The sequence below is a fragment of the Bos taurus genome, chromosome 3 (genome assembly GCF_002263795.3).
Source record: "Bos taurus isolate L1 Dominette 01449 registration number 42190680 breed Hereford chromosome 3, ARS-UCD2.0, whole genome shotgun sequence".
In the NCBI taxonomy this organism is placed as follows: domain Eukaryota; kingdom Metazoa; phylum Chordata; class Mammalia; order Artiodactyla; family Bovidae; genus Bos; species Bos taurus.
In genome coordinates, this window is record NC_037330.1 from 49,579,097 (window position 1) to 49,599,796 (window position 20,700).

Sequence of the window (20,700 nt, forward strand, 5' to 3'; positions counted from 1 at the left end):
TTTCAAGCTAAGTGAGGAGAGTAGTTTTTAAAGAAGAGCCTGGACAGTAGTTATCAGATCCTAGAAAGGTCAAGAAGAATGAAAAAAGGGCAGTCAATATTAGTCACTCTTTATACTTACACACATTTGCAGAATTTGAAAGTATCTAAAACTGAAATTTATACCATTTCCAAAGATGAATGTGTCAGCATTTTTTCCTCTTCCATAGAAGGAGTGGGGGGTGGCAGGGGTGGGGTGGGCAGTGGAACTCATTCAAAATAACTATATACAGCAAAATACTTCTGATTTTGTATTCTGTTTTTGTCAACAAATAAATTTAGAAGATTAAGCTTTTTTTCTTCCAAAATTACGATGCCAGGGCAAAGGTATCATTCAGTATAATAAACAGTAAAATAAAGCTGTACAAGCACAGAAAGCATATAAATCATGCTCATACACATTTAAGAATTAAAATTACCTCAATAAATACGCTTTATGTAGCATAAATTGCTGTATGGAAGAGTAAGGAGTTTGAAAATGAAGAATCTAGGTTTTGGTGGAGGCCCCAAAACTTAGTACTACCTAAGATTTTCAACAAATCACCTATCTGAGTTGCTGTGAAGAGTAAAGTTTGGTGATGGTTTAGTTGCTAGGTCTTAATCTGACTCTGTGCGACCCCATGGACTGTATAGCCTGCCAGGCTCCTCTGTCCATGGGATCCTCCAGGCAAGAATACTGGAGTGAGTTGCCATTTCCTTCTCCAGGAGATCCAGGGATTGAACCCAGGTCTCCTGCATTGCAGGCAGACTCTACCCACAGAGCTCCAAGGGAAGCCCAAAGGGGTTTACACATGTGAATTTTTGTTTTGGCCATGCCCCATGGCCAACAAGGTCTTAGTTCCTCCGCCAGGGATTGAACCTGTGTTCCCGCAGTGAAAGTGCCAAGTCCTAACCATCGGACCTCCCAGGAATTCCCCTCTAAGTGTAAATTTTAAAAACATGACAGTGATGTTGCTGTGAAGTACATCATGAACTTGCCAGTGTTGTGAGAAGTGCGTTGTAAGGGGGAAAGAGAAGAGTCAGTATTTCTAAGTGACCTCACCTACTGGACATTTACTATGAGCCAAGTACTGTACTGCCAGCTGTCATAAGTTCTCTCATTAAGTCCTCACACTTACCCAACGTAGTAGTGTTGTATTAGGTGGAACACTGGGAACTAGCTATTTCAGTAGCTCAAAAATAGTTATCAGCAATATCACAAAGTTTAAACTATCAACCGCAGAAAAGGGAGAAAGTGAAACACAGAGACTAAGTGACTTGTCTAAGTTAAACTAACCAGTACCTGATAAAGTCAGATTTGCAAGCCACCCAGGTTTATGTTTTTGCTGTTTAATATATCTGACTACTCTCAACAAAAGCAAAAATGTGTCGAGGAAAGCTCAGCAAATGTTAAATTCGCGGTTCCTACCAAGTCTACTACATATGAAATTTAATAGGAGTAAAATGACCAACCTAGATGGCATATTCAAAAGCAGAGACATTACTTTGCCAACAAAGGTCCGTCTAGTCAAAGCTATGGTTTTTCCAGTGATAATGTATGGATGTGAGAGTTGGACTGTGAAGAAAGCTGAGCGCCAAAGAATTGATGCTTTTGAACTGTGGGGTTGTAGAAAACTCTTGAGAGTCCCTTGGACTGCAAGGAGATCCAACCAGTCCATTCTGAAGGAGATCAGTCCTGGGTGTTCTTTGGAAGGACTGATGCTAAAGCTGAAACTCCAGTACTTTGGCCACCTCATGCGAAGAGTTGACTCATTGGAAAAGACTCTGATGCTGGGAGGGATTGGGGACAAGAGGAGAAGGGGACGACAGAGGATGAGATGGCTGGGTGGCATCACACCGACTCGATGGACGTGAGTTTGAGTGAACTCCGGGAGTTGGTGATGGACAGGGAGGCCTGGCGTGCTGGGATTCATGGTGTCGCAAAGAGTCGGACACGACTGAGCAACTGAACTGAACTGAATTGAACTGAAAGAATCACAAACTCTAAGGGAACAGCGCATATCTTCCCTGATCTCACCAGTTTAAGCATTCTCTTTCATCTCATTTGGAAACTATGATATTCTTACAGTATTACTCACTGTTTCATATACTTAAATCGTATCGGGAACTACAGTTGAAGAATCTCAAGGGCAGAGATTAAGTCTTACTCTTTGACTTCACACACTGGCCAGCAAATAGAGTAAATCAATAGACCTTTAATCAATGGACGTGAAGAAAAATGAACAGTTTGGGGGAAAGCCCTTAAGAAGGGAAAGGAACTGCTTCTGAGAATTGAAACCGGCGGGCGTTTCAACTCCTCGGTACTTTCTCTTTTTAAAGCGGTATCTTAGGGCTATCACCAACGTGATAGCCCATTGGCTGGGAAGTGAGGCTGCTAGCACAGCCGGTGGAAGGTGGAGCGGGCCGGCGCACCGCCCTGTGGCCGGCAGGGGGAGCCCTGCCGAGCGCTGGGCCCCGCGCTGGGCCCCGCGCCATGCCGCCCCGCCCCGCGTGCCCCGCGATCTCTCCGCCGCGCGCCCGCCTGCCGCCCGGCGCCACGCCCGCCGCAGGCCGAGGGCCAGTCACCCGCGGGCCGGCGCCCCGCAGCCCGCTCGCCGCCCCGCCCCGCCCGGCGCCGCCGCGGGACGGGTAACGGTTACGAAGCACTTTCTCCGCCGCAATTTCTGCTTAGTCATTGTCTTCCAGGAAACGGCTCCTCAGTTGGGAGTCCACTCTACCGCGGCGGCCGCTGTAGCAGAGAGCCGCAGCCATCAGTGCGTCTTTCCCGGCCGCAGCTCCGCCGCCGCCCGGTCGTCCTTGGGTCCGAGCGCAGGCCGGGGTCTCGCCGCGCGGGGCGAGCAGCCTCGCGCTTTGCTCTCCGGCCTCGGGCACCGCGTCCTGCGGGCGGCCTCCTTCCCCGCCTGCGGCCCCGTCACCGCCGGGCCCGCTCCGTCGGCTGCTGTCATGGGCACCGACAGCCGCGCGGCCGGAGCGCTCCTGGCGCGGGCCAGCACCCTGCACCTGCAGACCGGGAACCTGCTGAACTGGGGCCGCCTGCGGAAGAAGTGTCCGTCCACGCACAGCGAGGAGGTGAGAGCGGCGAGCGCGCCGGCTGAGACCGGCTCCAGGGACAGGCCGCGGGCCGGGCCGGGAGGCTCCGCGGGCGGGTGGTCGGGCTCCGGGCGCCGCGGCGGACGTGGGCGAGGCGCGCACCTGGGCTCCGCCTGCGAGAGGAAGCCGGGGCTGCGATCTGCTCGATGTCGCGTCCGAACCTGCTGTTGGGGGCCACTGCGTCTTTACAAATTCGGCAGGTGCAACTTGATGAGGAGTGACGCCTCTTGTCAGTGCTCCCGGCTGATGACCAAACTCTCGAACCTATTGATTGGATAGCTCTCCCGGGCGAGGGGTCAGAGAGGGCCGATCCCGCGCTTCGTCCCCCTCCTTAGCTCACTCCCTTTCTCCCACGATGTCCAGGTAAAGAAAAATTGGGGGGATTAGCTTGCTGAAGACTCAGATGAGGTAGTAGTAATAATCCATTTAGCTTTAAGGGTGTTGACTGTAGTTTCTCTATGGCTGTGAGGCAAATGACTGAACACTCAAATCCGGCTTTGGAAAAAGGTATGTATTTCTCTTGCCGAAGATTAGTTTGGCAAAGACTGACCACTGTTTTGAAGTGGCAGGGAATAATCTGGAATTATACTCTCCTTGAATATTTGTTACATCGCTGGTCCTTCCTGAAATGAAGAGTCGATCATTACGCACAGTTAATTGCTGAGGCATGTTGGTGATATAGGACGGGTTTTAGTGTTAAAAAAAAAAAAAAAAAAACAATAAAACAAACTTTTAATTTAAGAGCTCTGTGACTTCGGGAAAGTTACCCTCGCGAGCCTATTTCCATGACTTGAAAGTTGGATTATATTATCATCAGGTCACGGTGAGGAATAAAAGATCCTATATGAAACACCATGCAAGCATTTATCTCCCTTGCCCTCTGGTTCAGAGAGATAAAACAAATCTTGATTAAAAGAAAAAATTCCTAAGCTATGTCAATTATGATGGTACCGACTGTGTTCCTAATCAGTTTTAAGTAAGATGTTGGTGATATACTAGGTAGTGGCTATAGCATCCCTCTGAGTATGAGTTGGACCTGTGCCCAGGCCTCCTGTTGGCAGTGAGGACCAATCGGGGGATGGTAACTCCTGGTTGCAACTTTAATAGGAATCAGAATCCATACTATATTCTGTGTCCAGGATGCAGCTCAGTTTGTCTCTCTTGTTTTTTTTTTCTTTAAACACCCTCACTTGTGCTTTTTCTCCCAAAGATAGACACTTCTGTGTTTGTACTAGACCTTTAACTTCTCCAGGGTTGATGGTTCAATACAGCATTTTGCACATAGATAGTACTGGGTGAGATTTTCTCTCTCTTATCTCACTCAACACATGCTAAAGTAGTAGTTTGAAGTTTGACTGTAAACCCAGTTAAAAAAAAAAGCATTTTGCCTTGACAGTCCATTTAATGGTTGCGTGCATGCACACGCGCGCACACACACACACACACAATCTCATGAAAAGATTTTACTATATACTATGTATTCTAATTTTTTCTTATTTTAATTTTTAAAACGTTGATCTGTTAATGCAGTAATGAGTTACACCCCTCAGTTTGAAAAATATTCTTCAAAAGACTAACTGTGATTTGTGTATTTTATTTTGGGTGAGGTGAAGGAGGGACAAAATTAAGAAATCTGAAAACTTTTGAGGAAAGCTTGGTGCTAGCATATGTGGAGAAAACGTGATTAGAATAGGAGAGGTGTGTTTTGTTTCTGTGTAAAGAACTTTGCAGCAACCAGAGCTGTAAACCAGAGATCATTAAATTTCCTAAAAGGTCTTTTCTAGTTTAATGTTTTGTTTTTTAATTATTCTGTAATCTCTGCCCAGATTTTTTGTTTCACTGTAATTTTCTGAAATAAAATCTTGTGTTTTAAATGGGCCATTATTGGACTGTTTTGAACAGTTACTTGTTGTTAAGGTATTTGATCATGTAGGATTTATTTAAAACTCTTATACAACTCCAGATCTAATGATACACTAAATTATGATGATGCTCATCTTCCATGATACTATGTGTGGTAAGAATGAAGACAGCAGAGAACAAAAAAGTACAAAGTTAATGTTCATTCAGTATAGATAACATATAACAGATTAAAAATCACCCAGTTTGTGATAGTGAGTGAATTTCTCATATTGTTATAACATTGGACTGTTCCATAATTTGTCCTGACAGAAGGGAGAGAACACTCTGAAAATATACTTATCTTTATGAATTGAGAAATTCATCTGGAAAGCCTTCCACCAGTTAACCATCTTACAAGAGGAAAATTTCTTAAAATTTCTCCCATGACTTGAGCCACAGTACTCCTGATAGAATTGTTGTTCCTGCTGCCTCAATTTTTATTAATTTTTTCAGAGAATATTGACTTGTAATTCTGTCTAAAATTATTATCAACTAATCATTTTTTAATGACTTAAATTTGATTATAAATATATAGACCCTGTAAATTGAATTCATGTGGGTTATTGTGGCTAGCACATGAATTACTGTTATATACTGTAAATCTTAAATAGGTGATTCTGAGCTCTTGATAAACCAGTTGCCCCTTGTAATTATCTATACTGAAATATAAGCAGTAAAGTTCTTATGTCGGTTTGTATCATAAGCACTCAGAGATCAGATAGTGAGTTCAGAAGTTTAATCTCTGTTGTTGGTGTTAGGAAAGTGCTTTTGCAATTCAGGGATGTGCTTCTAGTTACTCATTTATTTTTTCATTGATTGCCCACAGAATGCAAAGTACTGTGCCCTTGGTATTTATAAGGCAGTGATTTCAAACTGCTAGTGTTGGCCCATTTGTGGTCAGAAGTCAGTTCAATGATTCATGGAGCAACATATTTTTTTCTAACTCGTAGAAGTCAGCAGACTATCTGGTATATAGTAAGCATAAATATTATGTTGTGAATTTTTGTTGTTATATGTATGTACGTCTGTACTCACTGTGTTAGTGTGTGTCTTATTTTGGACCACTATTAAATAAGTTGGAAATACACTGTCATAAGAGATAAAAGATAACTAGATACTTGAATGAATTTACAGAATACTACAATGTTAGTGTAAGGAAATTGTATAAGAAAACATTGATGACAGGTCTAAGGTCTACCTGCCTGTTAGGAAATGACTTATATGAACTGACTTTATGCAAGATGACTCCTGTGAGATACGACTATGGTGGTTTCTAGACTTTAGAGTACATTTTGATTACTTGGATGCTTCTTAAAATGAAAGTTTTGCTGCCCTTAGAAAGTGATTCAGCAGATCTAGGATGGGGCTCGGGAATTTAAACATTCATTGAACACCACAGGTGATTCTCATGTAGGCACATAGTGGTTAAGGTTCATTCTAGTCAGCTGCCCCTGGGCTTGATTACAGTTCCTCCACTTATAAATTTCCTTATTCTTGAAATTTTGTTTCTTTATGAATGCTTTTACATCTCAAAAGTTTACTTAAATTTTCATTAGTGTAAAAATACTTTTTAAATGATTAGATTACTGCTTTAGGTCAAGAACATTTGAGAATTAAGAGTAGGATAAAAACAGATATAAATTGATCTTTGTTAAAGGAAACAAAACCTTGTAGAATTAAAATTTTGGTTTGTATCGTATTTCCTATGGGTATCTTCTTTTTCCTACTTATCAGACTAATACAGTCCTTTTTTAAAAAAAAACTTTAGGTGAAGGTTTATTTCAACCTTTTTTCATTGTAGAAGTACATAAAAAGTGTAGTGTATAGTTAACAGTTTCAAAATGCATTTCTTTTGCAGCTTCGAGATTGTATTCAAAAGACCTTAAATGAGTGGAGTTCCCAAATCAGCCCAGATTTGATCAGGGTGAGTGAACTGTGAATGAAGATATCGTGTAATAAGCAGGAAATTAATTTTCTCAGGTTTGATCAGGAAGTCAGATAGGCAACTAGCATGAAAATCACTGTGGTCCATTTGCTAAATGGCAGTTTGACCCAGTAGGCTTAAGCATGAAAGAGAAAATCCAACTCTGTAGTCAACTCTTCAGTAAGACAAGCTACTAAGATTCCACAGTCTTCTCAGAGTGTATTTAGTTCCAGTTTATATTTGGTCTAGTAGAGGAATGACTATCAAACAGTTCTAGTTTCTAGATCGCTTTGGTAGACTATAAGCAAAACATAGTTGCTAAAAATAATTTTGTGTCAGTTACTTATGAAACAGTAAGGAAGTGTTTCATTGAATATCAGTATATGGCTATTATCAAAAATGTTAATATACAAAACACAGTCTGTAAACCACTCTTTGGAATCCAGCTTAGCCAAAGGCTTGTCACAAATCACAGAGACTACTTAAAAAGTGGACATGTACTAAAAATAATTGTTTCCCTGAGCATACTGCAACTTTGTAACTAAAGGCGCTAGGCAGACATTCACTAATGTCTTCAGTCAGTCTCCTTTCTCAGAAGTGACCATTCACTCTGTGCTTGACTTGTAAATACTTAACATGTGGTCAGGCATTCTATGTTCAAGAATTATGGGAAAATCTTTTTTACTTTGTTTTAATTTTATAAATGTTAGCATGTTAGTGATTTTTATGTACCAATATTTTACATTTCACTCATTAACTACTCATTTTTATGCATTGGAATTGCCTTTACTTTGTTTCCATTGCATTCAGAAAAAAATATATTTTGGATTAAAATGTTTGTGATTGACATATGGGAAGTTTTTAACATGTCAATATCCAGAAGGAAAATACCACTTTTCATTGATTTCAGAGTAGAAGTATTGACTGTATTAATGGTTCTCACTCTTCACTTACTGCCCAGTTTGCTTGCTGGTTTGTTCATTTGTTTTTGGTCATACATCCTTCCCTCACCCCCGCCCTGAGTATCTCATCAAAATGAGACACTTTTTCCCAGAAAATGGACACACACATATATACACACAGCACTTTACCTTTATTTCAGGGCATTATAAACTTTCTGAAGCCAATCAGGTAAAGAACTTTATTGTCTTATGTGTTCTCTGCTTCTAAAGAGTGTTATGGACAATAGAAAATATATAGCTAAGTAAAAACATTAATTTTATATTTATTGTAAATATCATGTGTTTATTATAGGAGTTTCCAGATGTCTTGGAATGTACTGTATCTCATGCAGTAGAAAAGATAAATCCCGATGAAAGAGAAGAAATGAAAGTTTCTGGTAAAGTCCAGCCTTTACAGTTCATTTTGTTTTACAGTGGATAATAGGTTTTGTTAGGCATGGGGATAAGCCTTTCTTTGATTCTGGTAATAAGTAACTCGATCACTCAGTGTAGGAAATATAGAGATTCTTTATAACATAATTTTATAGCCAGCTTTAAAGAAAGAGTTATAGGAGGTCACTGTTGGCTACTTTAGTCAAGGCAGAATAGAACTTCACCTCTTGATTTTATTCTCACTAATTTATGTGAGACATTATTAATCAGAGCAGTAGCAGAAGGTGTAAGAAAGAATAAAGGGAAGGCTTAAGAGCCATGTTCACCCGAAGCCAGCGTAAGTCCTCCCTTCCTGGTGTGACACTACTAAGCAATGGCTGAGGTCCCCTGGGAGCAGGGAAACCAGTCTGGGCAACAAGTCACATGAAGAAAAATAAAATACATACTGTACCCATTCAACAAAGGTGGAGGGAATCCTGCTACTTTCCAGAGATAGTGTTAAGTTCAAGGAATGAAAGCCGTTCTTGTTCTCAGCTTACAGTCAGCATAACATAGTCATTAAATACTTGAGCTTAACTAGATTGAAATTCCTGGATGTGCAGATTACTGACTGACATAATCTAGGGCTAACAAATGATTTAACATCTCTGAGCTCAGTTTCCTTATCTATAAAATGGGGATACACCTGTTTCTTAAGCTTCCTTGTGAGTTAGATGAAATAACAAAAGAAACACTTAGCATGGTTCTTGGCACAAAGTAAAGTGCCAGGTAACTGTTTCTTATTACTATTGGTGGCTGTGTTGTAGTTGTTGTCATTTTATTATTATTCTTATTAGGATGAACACATAAGATGAATTAAAGCATTGACTCTAATAACTAGCATTTGTTGAATCTCACTTTATACCAGAGATTGTACTTGCCACATTATGGTTATATTTGTTCTATAGCATTTTCAAAACAATTCTGCAAGGTAGGTTTATTATCCCCATTATACAAGTGACATTAAATAACTTGAAAGCTGTCGTGTAGCAAGTAAATGGTTGAACCAGGAGTCCATCGAGGTATGCCTGACTACAGAACCCATTTCTTTTTGTTAATTTCACATTCCTGTTTGTGTTGAAAAGGTCATCAGAGCAGCATTTCTCTGTGGTGTATTGCAATTCATCATGGTGTAGATCCATCTTGGAACTCTAACAAGTTATCCTTGATTCCTGAAAGGCTTGAGATTTTTGATAAGCATCAAGTGCTTTCCTCTCTTCACCTACCTAAAAATGCCTCCTCTTTTGGAAAGAGGAGACCATCTCAAATGACACCCAATTCATAGCCAGTGGGGTAATGATGGGGAGGGTTTTCACAGAATATAATTACAGAGCTGAGTTGGAGCAAAGTGGTGAAGATTGACTCTCAGCTGGTAAGGAAGTTGTGATAGCTTTTAGATAGAGAAGTAACATGAGGAAAGCAATATTTTAGGAAGATTATCCAGCAGTAGAAAGGAAATGACAAAGGAAATGACAACAAGAAATGTTGTACAAAGAAAATTTGTTGTATATATTGAATGCCAGGCACTTTACATAAGTGTATTTCATTAACCCTGTTTTCTCTCTATTACCCTTTATGATTTTCTCTCTTCTTGCTTTCCTATTACTCTATTTGTTGAGTAAATTTAGATTTTTGAACAGTGAGTTTATTACATAAAGTAAATATATACATATTTATATATATATACAATATATATAATGTTGAGTCAAATCAAGCCAGAGCTTCAATTTCATTTTGTTATGTATCAAATTAGCAAAAATATACATCTTTTTTTTAATAGCATCCTATATTGTTAGGAGAGCAACTTCTAACTTTTAATGGTCTGGTAACCTGAGACAATTTTTTTTAAGTAAGAGATAAATAAAACAAGACTAACAAAAGAATCATATCCTTTGACTCATAATTACATTTCTGATCTTCAGAAATGCTTCAGGCATAAAGTTGAACAGAGAGTTACCATAGATATTATTCATTAAAAATACAGAGTACAGGGAATTCCCTGGCAGTCTAGTGACTGGACTCTCTGCTTTCACTGCCAAGGACCTAAGTTTGACCCTTGGTCAGGGAACTAAAATCCCACAAGCTACAGAGCCAAAAAAAAAAAATAAAAGCAAAAGAAAAGTACAGAGTACATAAAAATCTAAACAGTAATTGCTTTGGGAGATGAGACTCTTGGCAGTTTACCTAAATATTGCATAGAAATATAAAAAAAATATTTGTTACATAAGGGTGATAAACCAAATACATAGAAGTACAAAATATATACTATGTTTCATATCACCAAGAACTTGAAGGTACTGTTGTCTAAAATTGAAAATGATTGTATTTGGAAAGTAGAATTGTGAGATATTTGTTTGTTTGGGTTTTTTGGTTTTGTTTTTTCAATTTTCTTCTCATTACAAGCAATTTAATTTAATCTTTATATAGACTTTAATTTATTGGAGAAAGTATATAATGTGGTGGTGGTTTAGTCACTAAGTCGTGTCTGACTCTTGCAAACTCATGGACTGTAGTCTACCAGGCTCCTCTCTCCATGGGATTTCCCAGGCAAAAATACTGCAGGGGGTTCCCATCTCCTTCTCCAGGGGATCTTCCCAACCCGGGGAGGGAACCCAGGGCTCCTGCATTGCAGGCAGATTCTTTACTGATGGAGCTACCAGGAAAGCCCAGGTATATAATATGCTCCATTAATGTTTAATTCTTAAAAATATATATTTTGAATGCTTCTATATTTATCTGCCCTGCTTTCCAATAAAGGAGAATTAATATTTGCCTTTTTGTTTTGACAATCAGATACTTGTTGGCAACTAGCATATCTTTTTAAAATTACCATGGAAATATACTTTTAGGTCTTAAAACTATAAAACAGTGCAGCTAGGGAAGGAAAAAATTCATTCAGGATTATCTGTTCTTAGTATTTTAGCAGTGTTACTGCTGTGTAGTAGAATGTTATTCAAATATAATAATCTGTTTTGTTGTTTTTGTCACTCAGCAAAACTGTTCATTGTAGGATCAAACTCTTCATCATCGACTAGAAATGCAGTCGACATGGGTAAGCAAAATTTTAACTTTTATTTTCATAGTGAATCTTAAATTACTGTAAGTGTATTAATTATATCTTGTGTTCAGGTCTAGTTAAAAAAAAAAAAAAAAAAGCTCATTGCAATTTACCTTTTCAAGTTCTAGCCTAATTTCTTAAGGCTTCTGTGGAAATCACATCAACCAATGTAAGGTCATATTTTGATATATATAAGAGGAATGTAAAAGATGTAACATAATTACATGTGAACTATATATTTGGAGATAGAAATTCTCTTTAGTCATATTCTTAACTTTTTTAGTACTACAGGTGAAATATCAAAAGAATAACAGCAAAAACAGCATTTTTATCTATTTTCATCACATGGTGAGGTTACTATATAGCATTATAATTAATGAGTATTTGTTCTTTTAAAACATTCTTCTCGTATTTACATACATTGAACAGTTAAATAACTAGCTGTTTAATATAACTATGGAAGGAACAAAAATTGTTAAAAATAAACTCATTTTTATAAAAACTAAGAAGTTATCTATATCGATTGTTGTTTAGTTGCTAAGTCGTATCTGACTCTTTCGCAGTCCCTTAAACTGTATAGCCCGACAGGCTCCTCTGTCCATGGGATTTCCCAGGCAAGAATACTGGGGTGAGTTGTCATTTCCTCCTCCAGGGGATCTTCCTGATTCAGGGATCGAACCTGCATCTCCTGCTTGGGCGACAGTTTATCACTGAGCCACCTAGATTAATGTGTAAGTTAAGGCCATAAATTCAGTTTTTCATAGTCTCAAGCTTATTCTTCGCTATGACTACCAGTTACAGGGTTTCCCAGGTGGCATTAGTGGTAAAGAACCCACCGCCAATGCAAGAGATGTAAGAGACTTGGGTTTGATCCCTGGGTTAGAAAGATCGCGTGGAGGAGGGCATGGCAACCCACTCTTGTATTCCTGCCTGGAGAAGCCCATGGACAGTGGAACCTAGCAGTCCATAGGATCCCAAAGGTCAGACACGACTGAAGCAATTTAGCATGCTCGCACAGCACACCCAACAATTATAGACTATTAGGTCAGAAGCTACCAAAAAGTCCTGGGGCCTAGGAAACATGGAGCCTATAGTAGTTGTGAGTTTCCCCAGGAATGAGGCAAGTCAAGGAAACCCACATGTCTGCTGCACAGACCAAGTAGATGAACGGACACTCGTTGTTTTGAAAAAGATGGAAATGTTATACATGACAGGTAAATTATGAAACCTAATGAAATAATCTGTTACACAAAATACTAGTGAACTATGGGTAGAATTCAGTGGGGGAGAAAGGACATTAGAAACAACTTGCCTTTATTACGTACAAACGTTTGTCGTCTTTGTGTTTTCCTTTGCATCAGCCTGTTCAGTCCTTGGAGTTGCACAGCTGGATTCTGTGATCATTGCTTCACCTCCTGTTGAAGATGGAGTTAATCTTTCCTTGGAACATTTGCAGCCTTACTGGGAAGAATTACAAAACTTAGTTCAGAGCAAAAAGATTGTTGCTATTGGTACCTCTGATCTGGACAAAACCCAGTTGGAGCAGCTGTATCAGTGGGCACAGGTAAAGGACGTCTGCATCCCAAGCACCCCAGGAGCAGCCTGTCCCTTACAGTCTTTGCTGCATCCCATTAAACATCATGCACATAGCAGACACCACTGTGGGGGGCCTGTTCCAAATATGGGGATTTTGAGGCAGACTTTGACAGAAAACTCTAGAAAATGTGTGTTGAAACATTCATAGCCAAATGAATTAAGGCTCTTTCCTTCAGTTTTGGAACTATGTGATAAAAATACTATGTTTTCCTTTAGGTATTATTAGACCATGGTTCTAGTAAGAGAATATCATATATAACATATATTTTGCCCTGTTATTTAAAGACATGTAAGACCTTCAGTTCACATAACTTGATATGGAGTAGGAGTCATAAATTAATGACTCCCACTCTCTGGCCTAATAACCTACACAATTATTAGGGAAGTTGCTTACAAGTAGTTTACCTTTACTGTCTGTATTTTCTTTATTCCTTTTACTTCATCCCCAGCCTTTTCATTTTCTTCTGGGCAGGAAAACCTGGAGAAAAGTTGCCTCCTTGTCCCTTTGACTTGGTGATAGCCAGAATGTGGCTAAGATTCTGCTGAATCGCTAAGATCACTTGGGTGATCTGAAATGTATCTGTAAATTAACCAGAGCATCTATTAGAAATGACCTAATTCTTCTCTTTTTCAAATGTATATGATTAATAACCATATTATATATTTCAGCATTAAATATATGTGTCATTTGTATTTGATCCTCTAAGATATCTCCTTTCTAGGTGGAACCATCACACTTAGAATCATGTTTGTCTTCAAGGCAGATATATTAGATGGCAGGTTCTAGCATGAGACTTTTGAATAGTGTAGTAATATATTGGCTTATTCCCCTCTCCTTAGAGCTATTTTTCCCTTTCCTTTTACCAGTACCATGAGTCAGAAAAGTATATATTAATAAATATATTCAAATAAAAACTACAATGAGGTATTACTTCAAACCAATCAAAATGGCTATCATCAAAAAAATCTACAAACAATAAATGCCAGAGAGGATATGGAGAAAAGGGAACCCTCTTGCACTGTTGGTAAGAATGTAAATTGATACAGCCACAATGGAGAACAGTATGGAGATTCCTTAAAAACTAAGAATAAAACTACCATATGACACAGCAATCCTACTACTGGGCTTATACCCTGAGAAAACCACAATTCAAAAAGGCACATGTAAAAAAAAAAAAAAAAAAGGCACATGTACCCGCAATGTTCACTGCAGAAATATGTACAGTAGACAGGACATGGAAGCAATCTAGATGTCTGTTGACAAATGAATGGTTAAAGAAGTTGTTGTACATATAAACAATGGAATATTACTCAGCCATAAAAGAAATGAATTTGGGTTAGTTATAGTTAGGTGGATGAACCTAGAACTGTTCGAGTGAAGTAAGTCAGAAAGAGAAAAACAAATATCATATACTAACGCATATATAGATATACACACACACACAAACATTTGTTTATATATATGGAATCTAGAGAAATGGTACTGATAGACCTGTTTGCAGGGAAGGAATGGAGATGCAAATGTAGAGAATTGGCTTGTGGACACAGCAGGGGAAGGAGAGGGTGGGATGAATTGAGAAAGTGGCATTGACATATATACACTGCTCCTGCTGCTATTTTGTCCCTAAGTCATGTCCAACTCTTCAGGACCCCATGGACTGTAGCCCACCAATCTCCCCTGTCCGTGGAATTTCCCCCTCAAGAATACTGGAGTGGGTTGCCGTTTCCTTCTACAGGGGATCTTCCCGACCTAGGGATCGAATCTGCATCTCCTGCTTGGCAGGTGGATTCTTTACCACTTAGCCACCTGGGAAGCATATATACACTGCCATGTGTAAAATAGATAACTAGTGGGAAGCCACTTTATGACACAGACCAACCTGGGGCTCTGTGACAACTTAGAGGGGTGGGATGGAGAGGTGGGGTTGGAGGGACACTCAAGAGGGCAGGGATACTTATATAGTCATGACTGATCTGCATGGTTTTATATAAGGCAGAAACCAACACAACATTGTAGAGCAATTATCCTCCAATTAAAAAATAAATTTTAAAAAATCTGGCACAAGTATGCTGCTGCTGCTGCTAAGTCACTTCAGTCGTGTCCGACTCTGTGCAACCCGATAGATGACAGCCCACCAGGCTCCTGCGTCCCTGGGATTCTCCAGGCAAGAACACTGGAGTGGGCTGCCGTTTCCTTCTCCAATGCATGAAAGTGAAAAGTGAAAGTGAAGTCACTCAGTAAGTGTCTGACTCTTCGCTACCCCATGGACTGCAGCCTACCAGGCTCCTCCGCCCATGGGATTTTCCAGGCAAGTGTACTGGAGTGGGGTGCCATTGCCTTCTCCAGGCACAAGTATAAGTAAAAGTAAAAAATAAATTCATGTAAAAATAAACTTGAAGCACTGTAAAATGTGATATTTCATATGTTCTAAAATTGAGTCCTTTTATTGCTTTCTACTTTTCGAAGTACTTAATTTAAAGGAGATGTCATGATTTTTCTTTTTCACTTCTAGGTAAAACCAAATAGTAATCAAGTTAATCTTGCCTCCTGCTGTGTGATGCCACCTGATTTGACTGCATTTGCTAAACAGTTTGACATACAGCTATTGACTCATAATGATCCAAAAGGTAAGACTAAGATTTTCATTTGTAGAGATTGATCAGTTGCTTTTATTTTATAAGAAGCTACTTGTTAAAATTTAATTTTTAATTGTATAGTGATAAAGATACAATGCTGTCACCTAGAAATATTCTTAATAGTTAAAAATACATACACCTTTATTTTAGTTTCAGAAAGCTTTAATTTTGTCTTTGTACCAATGGGAAAAGAAATGAAGAGATCACTTCCTGAACATCCAGTCTGCTCAGATTTATAAATACTAAGCTACACAGAGAAGATCTTGTAAGATACTCTAAGTAGTGTCACATATAATATAGTACAGCAGAGATTGCACCAAAAGGCCACTTAATTAAAGAGGATAAATACCTGGAAAAAGCAGCACATAAAATTTAATTTGAAACTTAAGCATCTTAGGATGGGTATTTGATTAGGTATTTTATTAATCATTACTACCAAGACATATATGTTTGATGTTAATCAGAAATTTTATTTGATTAATGAGAATGGCTTGTCTGCCTTTTGTAGGATATGTTTTTATCAACATTTTACAAGATAAGTTGAAAAGCTGGGAGGATAGTGTTTTACACTTTAGTTACTAGCAGTCTGCTCCATTTTCATTTTTTCACAGTTTCATAGCGAGCAGAGTTGGGGTTTTACTAAGTAAATATATAGGCTGTATGAGATAGTTCTTTTTGGTATAGTCAAGTGAGAGCTATCTTGTGAAAGTTTCAAATTTCTATGACACTTTCCCTGGTAGCTCAGACAGTAAAGCCTCTACCTACAATACGGGAGACCGGGGTTCAATCCCTGGGTCAGGAAGATCCCCTGGAGAAGGAAATGGCAACCCACTCCAGTATTCTTGCCTGGAAAATCCCATGGACTGAGGAGCCTGGTAGGCTACAGTCCATGGGGTCGCAGAGTCGGACACGACTGAGCGACTTCACTTTCACTTTTATAGAAGTTCTCATTTAATAAAAATTGGAGGAAATTTTATTTTATAGGTGATTCCTAAAGAAAAACTTTCAGTTTTTACTTTCATTTCTAAAAAATGGCATTTGTATAGGTGGTGTGATTCCATTTATTTTTAGGATGCTTATGGATAACTTCTTAAACCTTATTATAAACAGTCTGCCTCATTCTCTTTTTTTTTTTTTTTAACTGTTTTATAGGAAGTGGGGGAGGAGTTTTAATAGTTATTCTTTCTCAAATGCTAGGCAGCATGCTACATGCCTCAGAGATTGTAACTCTCACAACTGAAACTGGACATTTTATGGATGAGGAAATAGAGCCTTAGAGTTTAAGAAACTCCTCAAGGTCACCCAGCTTGGCCTAGCCTGAAGTCTGAACTTAGAGCTAGGTCCTGAGTGAATTTGGAGTCTTTTCCCCACTCTCTCTCTGATTGAAACGTTAGTATTGTAGTATTTCAGGTCCGAAACTTTACTTTCTTATCAGCCTCCATTTAAATCATACCAGAATAGGACATAGTTACTTTTACCTCCCGTCTCTAGCAGAGCTTTCATGCATAAGTAATTAGATTCATTTTTTTGAAAAAAGGTCATTTTAGTGAAAATCCACCAAAGAATTGCTGTGCTGATTTGTTCTGAAATATAAGCTATTTAAAATTTAAATTCCTATGTGTTGGCATATATTATATAATTTTTCTATTTACTTTGTGGAGGCTCTTCCAACTGTAATTATCACCAACAGCAGTTGTTACAAACAGCTGATCGATGAGCCTGTACCCCATTTGAGCTCCACTTGAAAAACACATAATTCTTTTTCCAGTGGGAAAGGAAATAGGAAAAGTGTAAGGTGTCTAGTGTTTTATTTCCATTTATCTAAATGTGGGCATGTGGATTATGTGCTAATACATCATCATGGAAAAATATACTACATATGTATAGGAGAAGAGAAATTTAATCCTTTTGGAGAGAGTGTGTTTTTGTTTTACCAGTGTAATTTGACTTTAGGATATCTCTTTAATTTAATTCTAAACCCTTTAGGTAGAATTTATAGTCTGATCCTGCATATACTATAAATGGAGCTTCAGACACTTTGATCTGTAATGAAGCAGTTCTCTTAAAAGTTTTGTCATGTTTACTGATTCTAAAGATATAACATTAGTTGAATTAAAAGAATGTAGTTAGTGAATAACATAGTTTTCTGATTTTGTGTAGGATTTATTTTTTAAGCAAGCAAGTTGTAAAACATTTAACTTTATTTGTCATCTAAAATAGAATCTTGTTTATAAGTCACCTAAAGGCCTTCCTCTCTTCTGTAATTACCCTTATTCCTCAGGAAGGTTTATTTTCCATTATTCTTTGTCCTAGAAGTTGTGGTAACAGTTTAACTACAGTCAGAGTACAATTGTCAAGTATGTGATTCTGACTTAGGAGCTTTCCTTTTTTTATTGGCCTTACTCCTCTCCTCACTCCCATTAAGTCTATACTATGCCTCATTCCCTCAGGGTTCCTCGATTAGACAATCTGAAAAACAGATCCACGAACAGAAATATTTGGGAAATTACCATTTTATTTATGAAAACTACGTTTACTAGCTGTGTGACCTTGGGCAAGTTATCTAATGTCTCTGCATCGATTTCTCCCTGCAAAGGAGAATTATATCCATCTCTTGGGGTTAACATATGGATTAAAAGAGTTAATACATGTGAAGTACTTAGAAAAGTGCCTGGCACATGACAGTAGCTAATATTTACTGAGAGTTTAGTATTGATGTTATTCAGATATCACAGCAGTTCATTTTGGGGCAGGCAGGTTCTTTGACATTCCCAAATCATATTGCATAGATGGTCATCTAATCCCTATCTGTAGGATTGGTTCTGACCCAAGTGGAATCTTTCCATATTGACTGATTTCTTCAGTAGACCATGTGCCAGGCATTCTAAGTACTAGAAATACAGGCCCAAGGCAGGAAAATCTCAGCTGTCATGGAATTTATATTCTGATGGGAGGAGACACAAATAAGATAAATGTTGAATGTGATAAATGGTGGTGTGTGCCATGGAGAAAAGTTGCCTGAGGAAGAAGAGTGCCCAGCTTAGGGGGTGTTGTTTTATATAGGACGGTTGGGGAGGCCTCTGTCCTAGGGTACATTAATCACAGACCTCCAAGAAGGGATAGAGCCATGTGGGTGTCTTGAAGAAGAGTGCTCAGGGAAGAGGGAGCAGCCAATTCAAAGCCCCCGAGGTAGAAATATGTTTGAGGATTTCAGGCTACAGCTATGAGGCCAGTGTGACTAGAGAGGAAGAAGTGAGGAGGGGAGTTGTAAATCAGCAATGGTAGAGGTCTTAGATATAAATGTGGAATTAGAAAATAATGATTTCATCAAAGAGATGCAGATTAAAAGATAACCATCGGGAAAGATTTTTTAAATGATTGCTGGTGCTGGTGAGGATATGGTAAGATTGGCACTCCAGTATCAAGTGTGAAGCACAGTCTTTCTGAAAAGCGATTGGCAATACACCATGTATCAAACCTTCCAAAGGTACTTGTACTTTGACCTTGTCATTCCATAGCCAGGCATGCATTTTAAGGATGTTCATCAAGCTTTATTTTTATTAGCAAAATATTAGGAAAAACCTATTTTTTTTGCCAACAATAAGAAAATGTAGAAATTATATCTATAAAATATTGGGAGAATTATGAAAAATGCTTTCACAGAATAATTACATGGGAAACTATCCATAATATACGTGAAAAAATAAATAAATTAGGCTATAACTACAGTATGATTTCTGATTTTTAAGATATGGATACATACATACATATAAATATATACGGAAAAAGTAGTTTGATGGAAATACACGGTAGTGAAATGGTCCATGTTTTTCCTTTTGTCCTTTTTCTTTATTGTCCTTGACTGCACATTGGGATCACCTGGAGATTGTCAAAAAAACACAAGTATTCAGGCTCCTCTCACCAGAAATTATGAGTTGAACTGGCTGCGTTACAGGTGTAGATACTTTCTAAAGAACTACCTGGGTTTTTCTGGTATTCTGGTTCATATTCGTAGCACACATTGAGGATAAATATTCAGTTTTGAGGTGTTTCTTTTGTTGTATTTAAATGCTTACCTACATAGTAAAGTGCTTTGATTTCAAGTTTAACAATTTGGGTTTTTATTTGTTGTTTGTTTTAAGAACTGCTTTCTGAAGCAAGTTTCCAAGAAGCACTTCAGGAGAGCATCCCTGACATTCGAGCACACGAGTGGGTGCCTCTGTGGCTACTGCGGTACTCAGTCATTGTTAAAAGTAGAGGAATTATCAAATCAAAAGGCTACATCTTACAAGCTAAAAGAAAGGGTTCGTAACTGCAGCTTAGGATCATAACCTACTGACCTGTATTTTCCTTGAATATAAGATAACATGGAGCTGTGTAAAAAACTAATTACTGCCTGTAAGTGTGTCATGGAGGCAGATATTCTTTAGTTATATTTGACAATATGTTATCTGTCAAGTTTGAATACTTCTCTTGCTTCCATATCAGTTCACTCACATGAACCACTATATTGTTTTCATTAAACTATTGTTTTCTAATTGAAATTGTCTATGAAGAATATACTTGCAATATATTTTCCCTTTATTTTTATGACAATAGCAATCAAGAAAATTTGTCATTAGATATATTTTGGCCTAGGCATCAGGGTAATATATATACATATTTTTTATTTCTAAAAAATTCATTAATTGCTTCTTACTCTATAGTATAACTAAGCAATTTAATTACAATTGTTAAAACTGAAATACTGGAAGATATTTTTTCTGTCATTGATAAGATGATTATATCTCAGACTCACTGGAGTAGCTGGGATCTACTAATAGTGTAAATAAAAGTCCTTTCTTCACTACATGAATGGAAACTTACATTTTTTAATGTGTCCTTGCTTGTAGTTTACCTGCAATGACTTAAGCTGAATTCTGTGCCATAATTGCTCTTGCTTTTATTACAAGGACAGACCAAAGTAAATATGTAAAGGAGACTAGGAGCTTTGATCTTATTGTTTGGGGACTTTATAAAAGCAGCTATTGTCACGTCTAGATTCTTTTTAATTCTCAATCTGTCCTTAGTCTCTTTCTACTC

The 20,700-nt window shown here is 38.3% G+C and overlaps 1 protein-coding gene across 1 annotated transcript; it reads left to right on the forward strand.

The window, feature by feature from the left end:
• The first annotated feature begins 2,742 nt into the window (after positions 1-2,742).
• GCLM (glutamate-cysteine ligase modifier subunit) lies at positions 2,743-20,469 on the forward strand. The gene is made up of 7 exons (NM_001038143.1): positions 2,743-3,107; positions 6,889-6,954; positions 8,209-8,293; positions 11,320-11,379; positions 12,747-12,949; positions 15,495-15,609; positions 19,761-20,469. Exons 1-7 carry the CDS (start codon positions 2,982-2,984, stop codon positions 19,928-19,930), a joined length of 825 nt encoding a protein of 274 aa, NP_001033232.1. The 5' UTR covers positions 2,743-2,981; the 3' UTR covers positions 19,931-20,469.
• The last annotated feature ends 231 nt before the right edge of the window (positions 20,470-20,700 follow it).

Bases quoted from the DNA above. Each gene is read 5' to 3' on its own strand.
- GCLM (NM_001038143.1), top strand. From the start codon at position 2,982: ATGGGCACCGACAGCCGCGCGGCCGGAGCGCTCCTGGCGCGGGCCAGC. The intron at 6,955-8,208 runs GTGAGTGAACTG...TGTTTATTATAG, and splicing joins TCAGCCCAGATTTGATCAGG to GAGTTTCCAGATGTCTTGGA. The intron at 12,950-15,494 runs GTAAAGGACGTC...TTTCACTTCTAG, and splicing joins AGCTGTATCAGTGGGCACAG to GTAAAACCAAATAGTAATCA.